Here is a 21544-nt window from a genome sequence, read left to right as displayed (position 1 = left end):
TGCTTCCAAAACTCTCACTAGACATCTCGTGTGCTTTCTTACCTATGTTTGGTAGCTCACAGCTTCAGTTTTGTGTTAAATATGGATATATTTATTCCATACTGTGAGAACATTCTTAGTTTTCTTCACTACTTCAAATTTATGTCCAAGCTTTCCTGTGTTGATTGTATACTTCATTTCCAGAATTTCTATCCGGTCCCTTTTCAAGTTGACCTGTTCTGTGGCTGTTACATTTTTCTGTGTCTTTCTGAACTCAGCAGACACAGAAAGACTTACTTTAAAGTTTCCACCTGTATCAGGCAGGGTTCTCCAGAGGAGCAGAACTTATAGAAGGAGTCTCTCTAGAGAGAGAGGAGGGGGATTTTTTAGAATGATTTGCAGGTTGCCGTCTAGCTAACCCAACATGGCTGGCTGTGAATGGAAGGTTCAAGAATCCAGCAGTTGTTTAGTCCACAAGGTTGGATGTCTCAGCTGGTCTCCAGGACATACCAGAATCTCGAAGAAGTAGGCTCTAACCCCAGTGAAGAAACGGACATGCTAGCAGTGCACAGACGAGCAGGCCAAGAGCAAAAGCTTCCTCTTTTCCGTGTCCTTCTATAAGCTTCCAATAGAAGAGGTGATGGTCAGATTAGATCGGGATTAGAGGTGTGTCTTCCTACCTCAAAACTTCAGATCAAAAGTGGATCTTTCTACTCCAAATTAAGCAAAAACCCCTCACAGGTGTGCCCTCCATTTTGGAGTTTTAGTTCCAGATGTAGTCAAGTTGACAACCAAGAATATCCATTACACCATTTATTTTATTATTCTTAATTCTTAGATCAGGTCTGTTACAGATCTTGAATGCCACCCAAAGGCCCACTTGCTGAGAATGCTGTGCCCAGCCCAGGGTGCCAATGAGAGGTAGGTGGTAGAGCCTTGAAGAAGTAGGGTCCAAAGGGAGGACACTAGGCCACTGGGAGCATGCACTAACCTTTCATGCCCCCTCTCTTTTTGCTCCCTTAACACCATGAAACAAGCAGCTTCTTCGTTTGAAACGCTGAATCAAACGAAGCCTTGTCTCTTTGTAAGTCGGTTATCCCAATAGTTTGTTACAGCAACAGAACACTGACTCACACAGACTCCCGTGCTTTTCCATCTGCTGTACTATCCTCATGGTGGTTTGTTTCTTCATGTGGTTTCTAAGTTTCAGCAAGTACATCCTCATCAGAGGTTGTTTTTAGCCAAGACTCGGGATGCCCCGTCTTGTTGAAGTATAACTCCGAGGCAGGTTTGTCTTTGCCCTCAGCGGAGTTCTGAGGGTTATGCTGGTTTTCCATCCCTTGACTTTGTCATAGTGCATCATACACATAATGACTCTGAACGGGCCGCCTAGCAGCATGTGGTCCTGGCCTGTGTTCCAGGTGTTTTCCAGGTGAGTATTGCCACGAAACAGTAAGTTAATCTGCTGCTTTTGCGGGCCATGGAAGAGTTTCTTTAGTTCATAAATTATAGATATGATAGTGTTTCATTGTCTTATTTTTTTGTGTGTAGCTCACTCTAGCTGCTCATACTCATGGTATCCATGAGTTGGATTCTCCTCTCAGTATTGCTGTTAGCATTCCAGCCTCAAGGCCTGAATCTGCTTTGGAAACTCTCAGGAGCTGCCTGGGCTCCAGCTCATACTTTGTTTCCTCTGATTCTGATACCTGAGCCTGCTCTTTCCTGCCTGCCTGCCTTTTTTCCTTTCTGCCTTTCCATTTTCTTTCTCCACTTCCCTCTCCTCCTATTCCTCCTCCTCCTCACACCCTTCTTATAGCAGCTATGAACTAATGTTTTTGTTTCTCAATTTTATCTAGGATTCTGTCTGTTTGGAACAAAAAGGACAAGTACTCCAAATCAGCTAAGTCTGCTATACATGCTGATATTAGGGGACTCTGGGTACAACAATATTAAATGTTATTTTAAAAACAATAAGTGTGCTCACAGCATTGATGCCTGCTATATACACTACTAAGCTAATGATAGGTACTTAATAATATCTAGCTTTTATTAAGCGCTGTTTTCTAAGAATTGTTCTACCTTTTTATGCCTTTATAATAACTATATAAGCTTGGTACTTTATCAGTCTGTATTATTATTTAATAGATGAGCACACCATGACAGGGGTATATTAAGTATTAAGATTTTAAATATAGGAATCCTGGCACCAAAGCTTTTCTGTTTTATTGAGGTATACTTTAAACATAATGAAATTAGAGGCAGCAAGATGGCTCAGCAAGCAAGTGTGCTTGTAGCCAAACCTGACTACCCGAGCTGAACCCCTGGGAGCCTCAATGTGGAAGGGGCACTGGCTCCTTAAAGTTGTCCTCTGACCTCTACACTCAATGCCATGGTACACCCCCCCCCCGCACACACACAAATAAATAAATGTTTAAGAAATTAAGTAAATAAAGTTAACTAACTTCCATGTCACATTTGATTAATTTTTATAAATGTGTGCAGTCAGGTGACCCCCTACTATATATAGCATGACATCTATTGGAACGTTTTCATCTAAGACATTCTCTTGGGTCCCTTTATTGTTTCTGGCAAATACTGAGCTGTTTTCACATCTGTATTTTGCCTTCCCTAAACATGAATGGAATCACGCCGTTTAGTGACCGTCTTCTCTCGCTTAACATAGTGCTCCTAAGAGTCATTCACTGTGTTACAAGTGTTAGTGGTTTGTCACTGAATAGTTGAGTAGCATCTCATCACCTAGATAAGCCACCTTGTGCTCGTTCATCTCACTAGATGATGTTTTCATTTGCTTCCTGTTTGGGACTCTCACAAGTCAAAGTATTAGGAATATTCACATATAACATGTTAGAAACTTTTTTTCATTTCTTTTGGGTAACTATCAAAAGGAAGGAGTTAAAAGAATAAATGATAATTGTATGCTTAATGTTTAGAAAATTGCCAAATGGTTTTCTATAGCGACTAGAGAGACTTGTTTTGGCTCACTGATTTAGAGGTTTCGGTTTGTGGTCACTTGGGCCTTTGGTGGCACAGCACAACATGATGGGAACGTGGCAGAGGAAGCCTGGTCATGTAATAGTCAGTAGGAAGCAAAGGAAGAGGAAAGGGCTCCAGTACCTTGAAGGGTGCACCCTGAATGACCTTGTCACCACACTAGAGGCAGTGGGACCTGGGAGAATGGAACCAATAAATGAGGTGGACTGAATTCTCATGCAGTAGCCAACTTTATTCAGAGCATCAGGCAGTTTATACTCTGAAGGTTAAGAAGAGTCACATGAGTAAAGTGTACAACCACAAGGATAACGCTCACGTGGCTGGCAAGCTGCACATGGTGGACAAGCTGCACATGTCAAAAACGTGTTTCCATAGAGGCATATAAACAAATAACAACAGCCAGTTGTAATGAATAATCTGAAGTAAACTCACTCCTATCCACTACACCTGGGAGGAGCATGAAAACACATTGCAAGAACAAGTCTGTGTTTTAGAGAAACTGGAGGTCACAAGTCTCTTGTCTTGTTTTCTTGGAGTTTTTTCACAAGTACTCAGAATTATCCTTGCACAGTCCATTTTTGGATCATTTTCCAACATGACCCCAGTTACTTCTGTCAGACCCTACCTCCTAAATGTCCTACCATTTTCTAGTAGCATCACTGGCTGAGGGCCACACCTCAAACACCTGGGCTTTTGGGGGGAATATTCCAGATCTAAACAATAGCAATTTCTCACTAGCAATGTGAGTGCTCCTGGTATTGTTAGTCACATTAAATCTTAGTCACTCTAGTGGGCATATTTTTATATCTTATTAGGCTTCAATATGCAGGTCTCTAATGATTAATGGCATGACCGTCTTTTCGGGTGTTTTTTTTTTTTTTTTTTTTTTTTTTTTTGGTTTTTCGAGACAGGGTTTCTCTGTGTAGCTTTGCGCCTTTCCTGGAGCTCACTTGGTAGCCCAGGCTGGCCTCGAACTCACAGAGATCCGCCTGCCTCTGCCTCCCGAGTGCTGGGATTAAAGGCGTGCGCCACCAACGCCCGGCCCTCGGGTGTTTTTTTTTTGCTATCTGTAACTCATCTTTGCTAGTCTGCTAAAAATCTTTTGGTCATGTGAGGATTATCTCTGACCTATTGAATTAAAGTAATTCTTTATATATTCTGAACATGTTTCTTTGCTGAAACAGGGTTTGCAAATATTTTCTCCTGTCTGCACAGAGTCTGTGCTTGTAAACGCTCCCTGTATCACCTCTCAATGCAAACTGGAATGATTGAGAAACTTGGATGGCCAGTGGTTCACTCCTACCAGCCATTGTGGGGCTTACAGTGATGAAAAGATTGGGCAACCCTGCTGAAACTTTTTGTCCAAACATCCAATAACCACATTTTTACTAAATGAATCTCTTTAATTCTGATACAGACTGCACAGTCCTCTCAGATGTGAAGAATCAAGATTGCTGATATGAATATCTCTGAACTCTGTCTTTACCTTGACTGAAAACAACTAGAAGCTTCCCAGCTATATATAAACACCGCCCTAGGCAACTTGTCTCGGGGCATTCTGTGTTCACGAAACCGGGGGATCCCTTGCGGAGGAAGAGCATCTCCAGAAGTTAGGGTCAGAAATGAGTGGATCTTGTAAAAGCACTTCTCCCAAAAGGATTATCCACTTTGCCAATGGAGACACCATGGAGGAATACAGCACAGAAGAAGATGAAGAAAAGAAGGAACAGAGCTCAGCACGTGACTCTGTAAGCTCACCATATCAGTATCAGTGGGAGGAGGGGGATGAAGGAGAGATTGATCCAGAGAAATGATATAGAAAATACGGCTTTACATTAAGCTCCTTGGTTGTTTTATAGATCACATATAGGCAACAGACAGCCATTAGTTAGTTAGTTCTCTCATTGATAAGAGAGAAAATTAAACATTCATAGTACATTTTTGAAATCTCTCCATAAGAATCTCCAGTCACTACTCCTGATGTCAATTGTTTTTAAAATTTCTCATCAGTTATTTCTTTGTTGGGGTTGAAAGCACACGTGTCATGGTATACATGTGGAGGCCAGTAGACAACGCATGTAGGGTCAGTTGTTCCATTACGTGGGGCCTGGGGGCTGAACTCAGGCTGGCAGGCTTGGCAGCAGATGCCTTTGCCCACTTGTTATTAATTATCCTACGTTGATTTTTCTCTACTTTTCAGTCTAAGTCTTCATGGGGAGCATACATCTGGTTTTGGGCAGGTCGAGTGGGAAGCAATTCAATTTCTAGTAAGTACTGCTAAGGCTTGGTTTGGGTCTTCCTCCCTCCACTCCTTCCTTCCTGTCATCTGTCTGTCTGTCTGTCTGCCTGCCTGTCCTAACTATGTATTAATTGATTCTCCAAGACAGATGAGACTTCCCGCTGTTCCATCAACTCCCCAGGATTCAGAAATGATAATCCGGTCATGTCTAAGTCCACGTGTTAACTATCCCAAAGACGTGGAGATCCTTCTATCTGCCTTCTGCTTTTCTTCCTACCAGTGGACTGTGATTAGGATGGGATCGGCTCACCAATGTCACTCCAGCATCACTGCCTTTCATCATGGTGGACAATGTGTATTCTTTGAAGGGTCACTCCCTCTGACCATTTCACTCCATTATTATGGGTAACTTGAAGACTGACTTACTGGCTGTTGCCACGGCACTCAAGTCAATCAGACTCTCACACTCTCTTCAGGTCTACCTGTGTGTGAGTTTCCTGAGTCACCCTGTCGTCCTTAGTCCCTGAGCTGTTCCTGTCCTGGCTACTGTGAACCCGAATAACAGTTCTAGGCCCGTTTGCTGATCTGTATTGTTCACTGAAGACTGAAACGCACGAGAACAGAGATTGCTAGCACATCTTTTTCTTACCTTGACCCAAATTTTCTTCTTTAAAAGTTCCTGCCATTACTCTAGTTATCACTCCCCGAGCTGTGCAAAACCAGCCCACATTCTTTCATAGGTCAAAGGTGCAAATAATTGAAGCCAATAGTCGATCCTTCCTGAGTTTATTCTTCATCTGGACAAACTTCAGTTTTTTTGTTTGTTTGTTTGTTTTAAAAGAATATGGAATGGCACAGTGCTAAGTTCTCCCATCACAGTTACTCTGATAAACATGAGCTTTACTGGCCCCTCCTGGGGAAATAAGGAATGTCCTATATGCTTATTTATAGCACATAGAATCTTACTTTGTTTTATTTTCATTTATTTTCTTTTGAACACAATTGGCAAATGTATAATGACTCATTTCCTTCTAATGTGCCTGCTTGTGAATGTGATAGTGAGAAAAATTACTTCTTACTTTAGAATTCTGAGAAAATATAAAATGTGGCTCTTGCAAACTCATCTTTACTCATCTATTAAAAAAGCATGACTGACTGACTGCTGCATGCCCTGCACCGACTGGACTCTGAGACACGAAGACAAATGATGTTTTCATGGGATTCGATTTTCAGTGAATAATATAGACTAGTAAATGTGCCCAGAATTGTAATTTGTGCTCACAGTTGTCAGGACAGGAACAAATTGGGGACTAGGGACAGGGAGACTCAGGAAAAGTAACAAAGAGAAGACCCCAAGAGAGTCACGAAAGTCTGACTAGCTGAGGCAAGTTTGGGGACCATTGTTATGGTCCCCATTAGAACAGGTTAACATGATTCAGAAGGAGGGAACTGCCCTGGCTTTAGGTTCCTGCCCCAGGCCTAGGTCAGGTAAAAGACACAAAACTCTACACATGAGAGCATGGAGGAAAAGTCCACAGTGGGTTTCTTGTGGGGCTTTGGCTTAAGATGATACAAATTTCCTGGGCATGGCGTTCCATGCCTGTGGTCCTGGCTATTCCAGAGGCCCAGTGTCATATGGCAGGCCATTTGCAAAGCGTCAGTCATGGACTCAGTTTCTCCAAGTGGTTGTTCTTCATTTCAGCTTGTGAATTCCTTGGTGAAAGATTTGCTGCATTCTTTGGCCTCACTGAACCCAAATACCAGTATGTGCTGAATGAGTATCACAGAATGCAAAATAAGGTAGGTAAAGTCCTGCTGGGGGTGCCAAGGGCTCTGAGATGGGAAGGGTGTTTTACTAGTTAGATTTCTGCTTGCTCTGATTGAACACTAGCAGAAGCAACTTAAAGAAGGTTGACTCACAGGTTGACAGACTCACAGTAGCAGGGAAGGCTTGGTGGCCAGCGGCTCTATAGCAGTAGCGGTATGAGGCTGTTTCTTTACATCTAGGTGGATCAGGAAATAGAGAAGGAATAGGAAGCTAGCTGATCCTCCAGCAACCCGCTTCCTCTAGCGAGCCCTTTCATCCCAAAATGTCCACAATCTCCGGAAACAGCGTTACCAGCTGCAGACCCAGTATTCAAATATGTGGTCCGAGAGGGGGTATCCAAATGGCGGGAGTATGGAAGAATGTTTTCCCACCTGGTAATCAAGCCATGCAATTGCACTGAGCTCCCGTGGCCAGACTAGCTCACATTTCCGATGCCTCTTACCATACAACACTCCTTAGTATTTGCCTCATTCCCATGAAATCAGGGTTTCAGAAGTTGAATAGCAAAAAAGTTGGGTGTGAAGCTTGATATTGCCTAAAAGACAAAGCTTCTTACATGAGAGTCTCTGCGAGAGGGAGTTCAGAGATGCATGGCTATCCCTGAAACGTTTCCTCCTTTCTCTCCAACCAGGAAGGTGATAAGGAAAGTGATGGGAAGGAATCAAAGGCCCAGGAAGCTGAGGTTCCTGATGAAAAGTGTCACTTGGGAGCTGGTGGCCAAGAGTATGGGGCCATTGCTTCCAGAGAAGGGCTGGAGGCAGATACCAGCTCATGATGGACAACAGAAGCTACCCCAGCATTCTTATTGGTTACCATGGTAGCCGCACAATAGAAAGTACTTCTGAGCTTCATCTGGTTCTAAGCTCATGAATGCATTCTCAGGAATTCAAGAGTTACGTGTAACAAGGAAAGCAATGTTAGACATTTTTCACAATATGAATTTTTAATTAGAAACACCTACCCTGACATCATCCCAGTAATACAAGTTCTTTCAGCACTGACTTATTTGCACAACATTAAGTCTTTTATAGAACTTTGGGCCTGGAGGTATGGGCTGACACTTTTTTTTTATGATGGTGGTAGGGTCCAGTAAAACAAAACAAAACAGAAATTTAAATTTAACCTATAAATTCCCCTTCTCATTTCCTTCCACACAGCCATCTGAATTAGCTGGGGCTTATTTTACAACTGGCAGCTTCATCATTATGTGACCTTTTTAAAGATCTTTATCAATGTCTTTGAGAGTTCCATTGGAAAATCAATAATTGCTAGAAACAGTGTGTGTCTTAGCTTCCTCCGTGTTGCTGTGACAAAGTCCTTTGACAGAAGCAGCTTAGGGGTGACGGTGTTTATTTTAGCTCACAGTTCCAGGTTACAGTCCATCAGGTTACAGGTCACAGCAGCAGGCGCTTGAGAGAACTGGTCTCGTGAAGTCCACAGTAGGACAAGGGCAATGAATGCATGAACACCAATGCTCAGTTAGCTCTGCCCTTTCCATCAGTCCAGGAACCAGCCCTTGGAAATGGCGGCACCCACCTTGAGGGTAGGTCTCCCCACCTTAATTAGGTCAGTTAAGAGCATCTTTTACAGACATGCCCACTGTCCAATGACAACCTAATCTAGAATTCCTCATAGAGACTCCCTTCCCAGGTGGCTCTAGATTGCACCAAGCCAACAATTAAAACTAGCCACAATATTTTAAACAGATTAAAAAAAAATTGTCATCAATGAATTCTCAAAAGTTGGAAGGAGAGGCTAGGTATGTTAAGCAGTAGAGACTTGCCTAGAACAGGCCTTGAGTTCATTTCTTAGCAGAACAAGAAACCAAACCTCAAATCCTTAAAGATCAAACATGGTCAAGTGGTGATGGCACACACCTTTAGTCCCAGCACTCAGGAGGCAGAGGCAGGCAGATCTCTGAGTTAAGGCTAACCTGGTCTACAGGGTGAATTCTAGGACAGCCAAGGCTATACAGAGAAACCCTGTCTCAAAATAAATAAATAATCTTAAAACAAACAAACATGGAAATTCCAGTGGTCCCGAGTTTAATTTTCCCCCTTCAATTAGCTAGCTATGTGATTTTTAGCTGTCTAGATGTATGATCTGCAGTCTCCTTCTTTGGAAAATACCCATGGCATTCATGTCCTTGTGGGTTATTGTTAAGCATAATGAGATAATACATGTGAAAACACTTTGAAACTATAAATATGTGTTGTTCACAATTAATGGCTACTATGGATAGTCACATTGTCCATAGCCACTGCTGTGGGATGGTCTGTATGTCAAATGCTCTGATTGGTCAATAAATAAAACACTGATTGGCCAGTGGCCAGGCAGGAAGTATAGGCGGGACTAACAGAGAGGAGAACTGAGAGAAAGGAAGGCAGAAGCAGTCACTGCCAGCCGCCGTCATGACAAGGAGCATGTGAAGATGCCGGAAAGCCACGAGCCATGTGGCAAGGTATAGATTTATGGAAATGGATTAATTTAAGCTATAAGAACAGTTAGCAAGAAGCCTGCCACGGCCATACAGTTTGTAAGCAATATAAGTCTCTGTGTTTACTTGGTTGGGTCTGAACGGCTGTGGGACTGGCGGGTGACAGAGATTTGTCCTGACTGTGGCCAGGCAGGAAAACTCTAGTTATAAGCCACCCCAACATCCATGCCTTCTGGGACTCATGCCCTTAGATACTCTACATGTAACCTTGTGACTGGCTTTGGCCAATGAAATAGTAGCAAATATGATGTAAGCAGAAGCTCACAAGGCAGTTGTACATTAGGGCTTGTCCTCTTGGAAAGCTCCGTGTTGTTAAGAAGCTTTGGCTAAAGTTAGGAGTCACGAGAAGCCATGTGAAGAGAGGTCTCCAAGAATATGTAGGAATAAAATGAAACATTGACCATTTTGCTGATCCTAGCTCCAACCAAGCTCCCAGCCAGATGTAGCCACATAAATGACTTCCTGCTCTTACATGGAGTAAATGAAGCACACAACAGGATGTGGGTCACTCACAGAATCATGAGACACATAGACATAATTTGATTAAAATAAGAGCTCTCAGAGAATCGGGGAGGTGGAATTGAATTGATATGAAATCAAGGGCAGAGTGGGAGTGGACTGTGTAGTTAGCTGAGTATACCAGGGTAAGATAACTCACCAACAGACCAGTCCAAAGTCTCAGTGACTGAAGTGAGTGTTTGCTTCCTTTTACTGGGGACTCCCTTATCAGTGTGGGTGCTTACAGTGCCAGTCCCCATGTGCCGGCCCGGTGTTGTGTGCTTCCCTGATCTTTTGATTCCTCCCTGCCGTGATGCTCTCAGGGCTGCCGAAAGAGAAGCATGCTGGAGAATTAAGCGCGGGCAATGGATGTCTCCATGGAGAATGAATTCTGACTCCTCTGCTTATGGTTCTTCCACTACAGCACATCATCACAGGGATACAATTCCCTGGATGTGGGGTGTGATCCCTGAAAACACTCAGAAGGGAAGCACTCTCTTCTTGGTGGCACAGAAGATGGGTGAAAGGTCAATGAGTTAACACGAGCCTGGTTTATTTCTGCTTTGCCGCCTCTGTGACCCATCCCCCCCCCCCATGTAAGTCACTTAACGTCGACGTTCTTGTGTCTCAAACGGATTTGCTGTGGGAAGCAAATTCAACTTGAACTAGCTTATAAAACAAAATAAGGTTATTTTTGGGAGGGTAATAAGGTCAGATAAACCTCAACAGTGTCTAGAACAGTCTGATAAGAAACTACCAAAATCGGTGCCTTCCCTTTCTCATCTGCACAGCAGGCAGAACATTCAGTAACATTCCTAACTCCTCTGCTCAGTGACTGGTGTTCTGGACCTCAGTCCCAACTCCAAACAGACAGGAAACAGGTTCTGAGTAGCCTGCCTTTGTCCTATGTCAATCCCTAGTTCAGTTCCTGTGGCCCACAAGGTAGAGACACAAATGGTCTAAGGGCCTTTTTCTCGATGAAGGTGATTCTTAGGAAAGGGGGACTAAAAATGATCTCAGCAGATAACGCTGTGGATGTTTTATGTGAAAATCGAGGAAAACCACTTAGCCATAATTAGGCACTAAAGTCACTGTGTGTCAATTATACTTTTAAACATTTGTGATGTGCCAAGTTAACTGGACTGGGTCCCAATTAAAGACTTTCAGTGAAACCAACACTCAAATACAGTGTGGGGTCTGGGGCATTGTTTAATTCCATCCAAGGCCTGAATGGAATAGAAAGTCCAGGATGGAGGATTTCCTCCTTTCTGCTGCCTTCCTGCGCAAGTTAAATGCCTTGTTTCTTCTTTTCTTCTAGTGCTCTTGGCCTGGGGCTTAGGTCACTGCTTACATCATCCTACCCCATTCTCAGCCCTTGGACCAGGACTTAGGGTACGGCTTGCCCCGCCCACCCCATTTTCAGGCTTTTGAATTCCAATTGATTTGTTCTACTACCAACTTTTCTGAATTCTTAGGATGCAGGAGGCAGACTGGGGGGTTTCTTGGCTTCTGTAATCAAGTGAGCCTTTTCTAATAATAGCTATCCAATTCCCCATAATGTCTACCTACCTATCATCCATACATCCTATTGGTTCCATTTCACTGGAGAAACTGATTAAAAGACATCAAGTAAGAAGCCTTGTTTCATGGGTTTGCATGGTTTGTCTTAATTCTTTATTTGACATGCTCTGTTGCCTGAGTTTCAAGGTAAAGGAAATCTGAAGATTCTATGACACAGCACAAGAGCCCACATCTCACAGCTAAGCATCAACTACAAAAGACTCAGGTATCATGTCAAAGCAAAAATCTACACTTGATTTACTTGCTCTTTTCTTTCAGAATAAGCTCTAGTGATTTTTTTAAACCTTTCTAATAAAACTATCCACTTACCAAATAAATACTTGTCAATGATTCTAGGGAACTAGGCTGTGGTGGTTTGAATGAGAAATGCCCCTATAGGATCATATGTTTGAATGCTTGGCTCCCAGTTGGTGGAACTGTTTGGGAAGGATTAGGAGGTGTGGCCTTATTGGAGGAGGTGTGTCAATGGGGGCAATTTTTGAGGCTTAAAATGCCTACTCCATTCCCAGTGCATGCACTTTCTCCCTCTCCTGTGGTGATATTGTGTTCCCCTATATATCGTGCACCCTAATAAATATATCTGGGGCCAGAGAACAGAACAGCCACTAGATATAGAGGCCAGAAAATGGTGGCACACACGCCTTTAATCCTAGCATTCCAGAGGCAGAGATCCGTCTGGTGAGGTGAGGTGGCTGTGGTTTGTTCTGCTTCCCTGATCTTCCAGCATTGACCCCAGTACCTGCCTGGCTCCAGGTTTGTTTTTATTAAGAAGAACTTTTAAGATTCGTGCTACACTCTCCCTCCCCACCGCACCCCAATCCAGTTGCTGGGTTGTGAGGAGACTCAGGCAGTGCAGAGGACTCAATGCATTCTCCCCAGACCCCCAAATTCATATGTCACAATCTCAATGTGACTGTGTTAGAGGTGGGGCCCTGGGGAGTGTTAGGTCCTTACATCAGATCCCTCTTGAAGGATATATTTGTGCCTGTGTAAGAGGCCAGAGGGAGCCAGTTATATATCTACCATGTGAGAAGACAGCTTTTACAACTCTGAAGATGGTTGTTCCAAACTCTGACTATGCTGACACTTAGAGATTTCTGGTTCGCAGACTATGAGAAGTAAACTTCTGGTCTTTACAAACCATCTACCCTATGGCATTTGTGTAGCAGCCTGAATGGAGCAAGGCTATGAAGACACCCATGAACTCCTAAGCCAAGACCTCCAAGCTAAACCTCTCCTGAATTCCTGACTTACAGAACATGAAATTAGAAATATTTGTTGTTTTAAGCCGCTACATTTTATCATAAATTTTGCCCTCACACAGCAATAGTTCCAATATAGTTTTTTATTCCTACACATTTCTAGGGACTCCTAAGGTTACTTAAGCACAACTAAGAACCATAATGTTCCTAGAAGGCAGGTATTTCATCTCAACCACTTCAGGACCAGACTGAGCTCGCCGAGCCATATCAGATATGCCGCCTACCTTATTGTGAGATGGCGGTGCCTAGCTACATAACCGTCTCCTCTGCCTCCTGCAAATAAAGTCTCTTGTTTCTTTTGCCACCTGCCATTTGCCTAGATCTGTCTTTAGTGTACCAAAACCACACCAAAACAAACGAGCAAACAGAAAACCAGTTCTCCGTAGGACTAGTCATGATCATCTCAGAGGGTTTAGTCTCCTGGCAAGTACACCTCAGTAGCGGTAAAACTTAGACCTTTGCAGCCATTTCCCCCAAATGCAATCATATCGCCAAGGTGGCTCAGTAGGAGGTGGTTCTGTCGTTACCATACTCTCTAACCAGAACCAATACTTCTCACCAACAACCGAGACACGGCACACTTGTCTCCAGTCTAGCCCCCCCCCCTCTTTTGTAAATTCAAACAGTTTTATTAACATTGGTGGTGTTGGGGGGCGTGTTCATGGATGGGATTTTCTTGGTGCACACGTGGGGGTCAAAGGACAACTTTGGGGTGTTGGTCCTCTCTTTCTACCTTTACAAGGGTTCCGGGGATTGAACTCAGGTCACCAGGCTTGTAGAGTAAGCACTCTTACCCCCTGAGCTGTCTCATGGTCCCTCCCCCTCTTCATAGTTGGTCACCTCCTGGGTCTTTATCACACTACCTCATCTTGGCTACTGTCATCCAGTCTATCCTGACTTGTTTACATCATTGAATGGTGTGTGTGTGTGTGTGTGTGTGTGTGTGTGTGTGTGTGTGTAGATAGGATTTCTGTGCCTCAGGCTGGTCTTGGACTCTCTATGTGGCCAAAGACGACCTTGAACTCCTGATCCTCCTGCCTCCTCCTCCCAAGTACTGTGCTCACTGGCCTGCACCAGCATGACCAGTTTTGTGATATTGGGATTAAATGTACAGTTTTGTGCATGTTGGCAAATGCTCTACCACCTGAAACTCTTCCCCAGTTCTCTCCATCTTTGAATCTTGAAGAAATCACACTTCTAGTCTTTTTCTTCTCAAAAGGTATCTTTGCCCCCTTATAAATCTATGGGTACTAAACAGTATATGGAGAATATGTATTGAATCCCAAATTCTTGTCAATCCAAACAGATCTTCAGTTAAGCAAATCATGTCAAGAAGTCTTCTGAATTAATCTAAATTTAAATGACTTTCTTATTGTTGGCATTTTAGATTATTTATCAACATATTTTATTGTGTGTAACGTAGGCAAATCAAGGTTAATTTGCTAATGATTGAGACATCCAAACCTTAACCTTCAGAGTAACGACTCAGAACGTCTAAGGTGATGAGAGAAGTTCTTCGACGCATGCACACAGGCATCCATCCTTTATCACCAACATAAATCATTCAAGTGCCTTTCCCTGAATAAGCAGTCCCTCCAAGACAAGTCGAGCCTTTTCATCTTTTCAGGCTGCTTGGTGACAATGCCCTTCAATTATCCCCATAAAATTTCCTATCTCCTGCCAAATTGCGCCACTTCCAACTGTAAGATATAATTACTTCTCATCCTAGCAGCAGAGTAAAGTCAGGCAAACTTTTAACCATTTTTATCCCCAAGTACCTTATAGAACTTTGTCATGAGATAGCAAACACAGTAGACAGCAGACAAAATTTTATTCAGAATTGGGTGAATTTCTGTAGAAAATATGTCTTCATATTAAATATTCATGATAGTCTTTGTTTATAGTGAGGGAAACTTTGTTTTACTGTCTGGGTAAGATGGCATCTTCCCACAGACAAGATGGCTCCTAAGAATATATCAATATTGGTTAAACTTTCATCTTCAAATTGTAAGCAAATTGTTTTCTGAAATTGTACATGGAGCTACCAATGCAAATTTTCGGCAACTGACTAAAATATCTACTTTTCTCATTGACTGCTATGATGGTTGGTTCATTGAGGCATTTTTCTTCTTGAGATTGACCACACTAAGTAGTCTAGGCTGGTCTTCAACTCAAGATCTTCCTGCCTCTGCTTCCTGGGTACTGGGCCACCATGCCCTAGTTCCATGTATCATCTTAACAAAGCTCCAGGATCCAGATATTTGGGGTACTAATCTATGGTGTGGAGATATTCTATAGATAATGGTTAACATCTACAGTTGGTTGGCTCTAAGTAAAAGCAGTTTTGTTCAACAATCTGGGTGGACTTCAGCCAGTCATTGGAGGCCTTTGAAGATTGAAACTAAGGTTTCTGGGAAGAGAAAAAGTCTCTTTCAAAACTATAGCATGTAAATGGGCATGCTGTCAAACTGCCTAAATATTTATATTTATACTTACAGATGAACACTAGCCTCAGCCTTGGTCAGAAGAGCTTCATTTTGCAGTGGGCATCAGTTAATGAAGAGACTGATAATTAGTCAAAGTGCTGAGAAGATTACTATTGAGTGTTCGGCCCTAAATAGGACAGCCACCCACAGCTGTTTTTGAGACTCAGAGAACATCATGGAAGATGGGGTAGAAGAAGGTAAAAGCTGAAGAATGAGGAGGAGTACTATGAAGACAGGACGTGGGTGTTACATTCACAAGTGAAGAGCAACTCTGGTTACCAGCACAAGACCTGCACAAGACTGAGCCTGTTAACATTCCAGCATTGAAGGGAGAGGGACAGATAAGAGTCTACCTCGATCCAAGGAGCTCTTAGAAACTAATGGCTGTTACAGTGAGGGGGAGCTGCTTGTCTTCAGTAGTGGACAGAAACTCAGTGGGTCATAATGAAAATAGGAGGGAGATTTGTTGGAAGAAGGGGTCCAGAGGGAGGTATAGGAGAGGGATAAGAAAGGGTACTGGGATTGAGGATGATCAAAATACATTATATACATCTATAAAAAAACAAAACAAAACTATAGGATGAAACTTTACCTGCGTTTCCAGCCCACTGACATGCTGTCTAGACTTTGGACTTGCCGGGCCCATGAGCACCTGAGTCAGTGCCTCCACATAAATCCCTTTGAGTCTATTTCCCTGGAGAACTCTGATGAATATAGCTGGCATTCAGCAGGCATTAGGAAGTTTCCACCTCCATATTTAGTGAGCTATTACACCAGCCAGTTGGCCCATACTCCCATGATGCAACATGCAGAACAGCTCTGTGCTTTGTTTCATACAATTTGGATTTAAACATGCTCACACTCTTCCAATATTACACAGAACCCTTTTATCTTGGCTCCCCTAGGTTCACCAAATGATGTCAAAGACTAATATTTATGAAGAAACACCTAGTTCTGTGTTCACTCTACTCACAGATCAACTGAAAGTGTGTAGGACTCAGTAAAAACTTCAAATTCCCTGTCCAGCTTACTTCAGGATAAAAAGACTGGCCCAGGGGTCCTCACCAGAGACTACAAGTAATGCTTGGAATGTGGGAGGGAGCATGTTTTTGAGTATAAAGGAAATGCCTTGTGAATATTCAAGAGACTTAGATTTTAATTCCAGTTTCTTAGCTCATAGGGCTTGTCCTGAAAAGGTCTAGTAAGAACAGGCCTCCTGGAGCATAGTGATATTAACTGCAATGCTGTGTAAATGCACTATTCAAAGGGAATGGCCTGGTTATAAAGATCTTATTTACTTTGGGTAGGCAATATTTTTTTTCTGGGAAGAGAAATATGAAGTGTTCCCAATGAAAGACTTCGACAGAAGTGGGTTTTGTTTCTCTGGGATATTCATTTTATGTTTTCTTCAGGGTGGCCCTCAGGCTGACCTGTGATGTAAGTTAGGGCAAAGTAGCACAGACAAAATTCTGTTTAGAATTGAGTGGATTGGGGGCAGAAAATGTACCTTAAGGTAAATATGATGGCCTTAGGTTATTTTGGGGGGGAAAAAGCAAGATGGCTCCCAAGGGCAACATTAGTGATTGTGTTACCTTGTCCCTGGTGGTCTCCATGACAATACCTAAAGCCGAAAACTGACCAGCAAGAATGTCTATTAAATTTTTTTTCTATGTACTTTTCTGCTTCAATTCTTATAGGGGTTATTGAATATGTTGGACTCCAGGGGGCACTAGCTGAAATCTCCAGGTTCTTGTGACCCCAGAGGAAGAATTGCACCAGGGACATGTGGTTGGTAATAGACAGAGAGACAACTGATTTAGAAAGGGAATGATACTCTAAGAATGAGAGTAGGCTGATGATACTTGGAAAAGACAGACGTTCCAAAGTCCTGCATCAACAATCTCATGATGCTATCAGTCTTTACACAGCCCCTGCTTCCTCTTGAATCTGTATGCTGTGGGCTCTTCCTGTTTGTTGCATGCAGCCCTGGTGGAGACCATGTTCTAGTCTTTTGTGAGTCCACTTGTTTCTTTCATGTGTCTATCTTGATGTCTCTTTCCACATCTCTACTTTCCAGCCACAGTTTGACTTTTATGAGGAGCAGAATATGTTCAATTCAATACCTCTTATGGTATTAACTATAATTTTAAAATTGACACAAGCTAGTATCACCAGAAAAAAAAAAAAAGAGTTTCAGTGAGAGATTGCCTTGTCGGGTGGCCTGCAGGAGATGGTCTGGGAATCGATATGGGAAGGCCCAGCTCTTTGTCAGTGCTACCTCTCCCTAGGCAGGAGGTCCTGAACTGTGTAACAGTGAAGAAATCAAACAATGCCAGCAAGGGAGTGTGTGTGTGTGTGTGTGTGTGTGTGTGTGTGTGTGTGTGTGTTTATTTCTTTCTGTTCTTGACTTCTTGACTGTGGCTGTGATGTGCCTAGTTATTTGAGGTTCCTGCCTTGACTTCCCTGCAATGATAGACTGTAATCCAACCTTACACACTGAAATAAGCCCCTTTATTCCCTATGCTGCTTTTTGTCAGGATATTCTATCACAGTAACAGAAAAACAAAACAAAACAAAACAATAAAACCAGAATAGCTCTCAGTGTTTATTCACAATTATATATGGCTCTTAGACAGGAAAGCTGATGGAGGAAAGTGGGGTCTGTGGAGAGCCACTTCCACTAGGCTAAAGATATGATCTTAAAATCTAGGGTCAGAGAAACCCATCAAGGTGAGTCCTTGGCTGCTGGGACCAGATTCCACAAGAAGAAGGAAGGCAGTGTAGAGTCATTTTTTTACAGAGAGCTATCTACCGATAGATAGACTTTGAAAGGAAGGGAGCTCTGTTCATAAAGTGGGTGGATTAGGAACTTAGGTCAGGGTGAGAAGGAAAGGTTTCCTGTCACTTTCTCCCCATATTGTTAGCAAACTAGTTTTGACCTTTTGGTAGACAGATAGGAAGAGCTGGGAGAAGGGGAGGTTAAGTTCTTCACCAAATATGGTGACCTGAAGGAACTATTTGTTTGTTTTTTGAGACAGAGTTTCTCTGTGTAACAGCCCTGGCTGACCTGGAACTCACTTTGTAGACAGGTTGACCTCGAACTTACAGAGATCCACCTGCCTCTGCCTTCTGAGTGCTAGGATTTAAGGCATGTGCCACCACTGTCCAGCTTTTGAAGAAATTTCTGTGTACTATGGAAGAGAGGAACTGGAAAGCCAGAACAAATGGAGTCAGCCCTCTGGCTGAAGATCCACAGGCCACCTCTATGGACACCAGAAACTGAGAGATAGGCGGGCACTGGCTAAGGAGTCACTAATGTTAAGTCTAGTCCTCACGGTGCCACTAAGAATGTGTATGATTTTGGAAGTCATTTAATTCCTCGTATATTAGTTATTTTATCTAGTGTTTAGTATTTTACATTCTATATCTTCTTCTGGGTAATAATACATTTTATATAAAAAGAGAATCTCCAAACTTAATCTTTTGGAGGAGTTTGACTAAACAAAATGAAAAATTCTTATCCTTCACACATTAATGTGTACTGGCAAGCTGCAAGATGCAGATAAACTATATAATTCTTTCCAGAAGGATCTATGATGAGATGAGCTGTGCATGGAGTATGCCAAGAAGTAGCAACCTAAGAAGTCTGCTTTGAGAAGCCCTAAGAATACACTTTATAAACCAGCCTTGAATTTTAATATTCTCATTGTATAAAACTGGAGGATTGCTAGGAAATGGGCAATTTCCAGGTATAGAAGTGACACACTGAATTGGGGAACATTTTGGTTTTGTTTTTACCAGCTTCTCTGGTGGACATTTCTTTCTAATGGGGTCATCACTCTGTCATGCAAGCTGAAAACTTCAGGACACTTGGGGCAGTCTTGACTCTCACCTGTCAATCTATCCATTGCAAATTTGTGACAATTTATCCAAAATATCTAAAATCTCATTTTGATGGACACACACACACACACACACACACACACACACACACACACACACACACCTTTGTGTGCGTTTATGTGGGTGACGTACTCATGTCCCACCGCATGTGTATGGATATCAGAGGACAACTTTGGATACTGGTCCTCATCTCCCACTTGGTTGAAACAGGGCTCTTGTTTTCTGCCCCACCCACCAGGCTCGCTAGCCCCAACACACTGGATCCTCCCGTCTCTACCACCCTTTTCTCTGTAGGAACACTGGGATTCCACACTCACAGTTCTGTGTCTGGGTTTCCCTGGACTCTGGAGACCCAAACTCAGACCCTCACAGCCAGTGCGTTAGCCACTGAGCCCTCCCCCAACCCCTGGACCTATTTTTGATCGTTGCTTTTACTTGTACCGTGCAAGGCTCTCCTTCTCAGCCGTAAATCTAATCAGATCACGTCCCTTCCCCATCACCTTCAAGGACCCCACGTGATGACAGAATACAGTGTTAAGTTCTTCACCCTCATTTCTGGACAAGGCCTAACTTATCTTTTTTTCCTATCTCAAGGAGCCAGGTTTCTTGCTCCGCGGAAATGGTGTGATATCATGACTTTTCATCTCTGCGTACTTTTCTCTCCTTGGGATTTCTACCTCATCTCTCTCCCCGTTAAGGCACTCACCGGCAGCATTTTCATCATTCCAGACCCCACTCTCATGTCACCTCTTCGAAACCTTCCCTCATCCCCGAGTGCAGATGCACGTTCTCCATTCTCTGGGCTTCCCTTGTACATCTCTTACCTCATAGGCTCTTCCTGGTGTGGTAATCATTCTTTAGATGATGGGTTTGCTCAGGACAGAGGACAGTGAATGGCCAGAGTGGGCTGAACCGTTCCGAAGTTCCTTCAGCCCCTCAGGTTATACCAGAGCCATGGAGTGAATGCACGGATGTGCGAAGAAAGCCAATGCTGGGACAAAAGGAAGAGCTTGACTGAAAATTAGCTGGGAGGCAGGTTCAGTCTGCATACATGCCTGGCCAGGGAAGGGGTTCAAGGGCTTTTGGGAGTCAATGAGTCCGACAGTATCTTGGGCCTGGACTGTGTCTCTTAAGGTTTTTACTAATCTAACCCTACGCTGTAGCCACCACAGTCAGCACTTTGCTCATAGCCTCCCAGCTCCGAACACGGGGCTCCACGGTTCTGACGCTTTAATTCTCTCCCGCTCAGGCTCATCCTAAGATCCAGCTTGGAGATGCCTCCTAGGACATGGTGTGTAAACCATGTCAGAAAGGAGACACTTATTATACCTTCAAACATATGGAGGAAGGAGAAGGAACTCAGCTCCATTTTGATGGAGGCACCTTGCAAGGAGCAGAAAGAAGAGGACTGAACAGGGTCTGAGAAGCAAACATACACACAGCCGGTGGTTGGGCAAGAACTTACGTCATCTGTGTGTGCCAGCCAAGGATTAGCGAAGCTCGGGTCCTGCCGTCCCACGGAGTCTTGGAGCTGGCAGTCGCACTCTGTGGATGATTATATTCTCCAGAATGTCTCTCAGTGCCTGACAGGGCATCCTGAGCTACAAGACACCTAGTAACACTTGTAAAGCCTTTTAGCAAAAGACCTATGAAGCAAGGGCTCAGTTTCAGGACCTCGTTCATTCATTCATTCATTCAACAAATATTTTTTTATGTGCCAGGCAGTAACTAATCTAAACATGGCAGACACCCAACTCCCTTCAATTTCTTAGTTGCCTCAGTCAAGCTCCAGGTCCTGAAGATGTGCCATACCCTCAGTCTCCCACATCCATCCTGAGCCACCCTCCTCAGAGTGGCCCGCTACACCGGCCCAGGTGTTAGGCATTTTTCATTTGAGATCTTTCATCTTCCCTAAAACCCGACATTAAAAGGCACCTGTCCTTTGATCAAAGCCTCCAAAGCCTTACTTCCAGCCCCAACCTATAAAGGCTGCAGAACAAGCCTGCACTAAACACAAAGCCCAGTGCACTCACTTGAGTATTATTTACTGTAACCTTCATGCAGCATGCCAGAAATACACAGAAGTCCCCAGCGCTCAAGGCTGGGAAGATGCAGCAGGATGATAAATAAGCCTAGATGATGATTTCAATGGATGGTAATTTCTCGCTTCCACGGAGACTCTACAAACACAGCTGTCAGAAGTGCATTGTGTAAATCAGATGCTAATTAAATTAAATTCCCACTAGAATCAAGGAAGCA

At 43.3% G+C, this 21544-nt stretch overlaps 1 protein-coding gene across 1 annotated transcript; it reads left to right on the top strand.

The window, feature by feature from the left end:
* Window positions 1-4375: 4375 nt before the first annotated feature.
* On the top strand, window positions 4376-7833 carry Fam177b (family with sequence similarity 177 member B). Its single transcript, XM_006988625.3, has 4 exons — window positions 4376-4739; window positions 5192-5258; window positions 6933-7030; window positions 7690-7833. The coding sequence occupies exons 1-4, from the start codon at window positions 4614-4616 to the stop codon at window positions 7831-7833; spliced, it is 435 nt and encodes a 144-aa protein (XP_006988687.1). The 5' UTR covers window positions 4376-4613.
* The last annotated feature ends 13711 nt before the right edge of the window (window positions 7834-21544 follow it).

This window comes from Peromyscus maniculatus, chromosome 11, assembly GCF_049852395.1.
Source record: "Peromyscus maniculatus bairdii isolate BWxNUB_F1_BW_parent chromosome 11, HU_Pman_BW_mat_3.1, whole genome shotgun sequence".
In the NCBI taxonomy this organism is placed as follows: domain Eukaryota; kingdom Metazoa; phylum Chordata; class Mammalia; order Rodentia; family Cricetidae; genus Peromyscus; species Peromyscus maniculatus.
The sequence above is the reverse complement of the archived record's forward strand: the minus strand, read 5'-3'. Positions and strand labels throughout refer to the sequence as shown.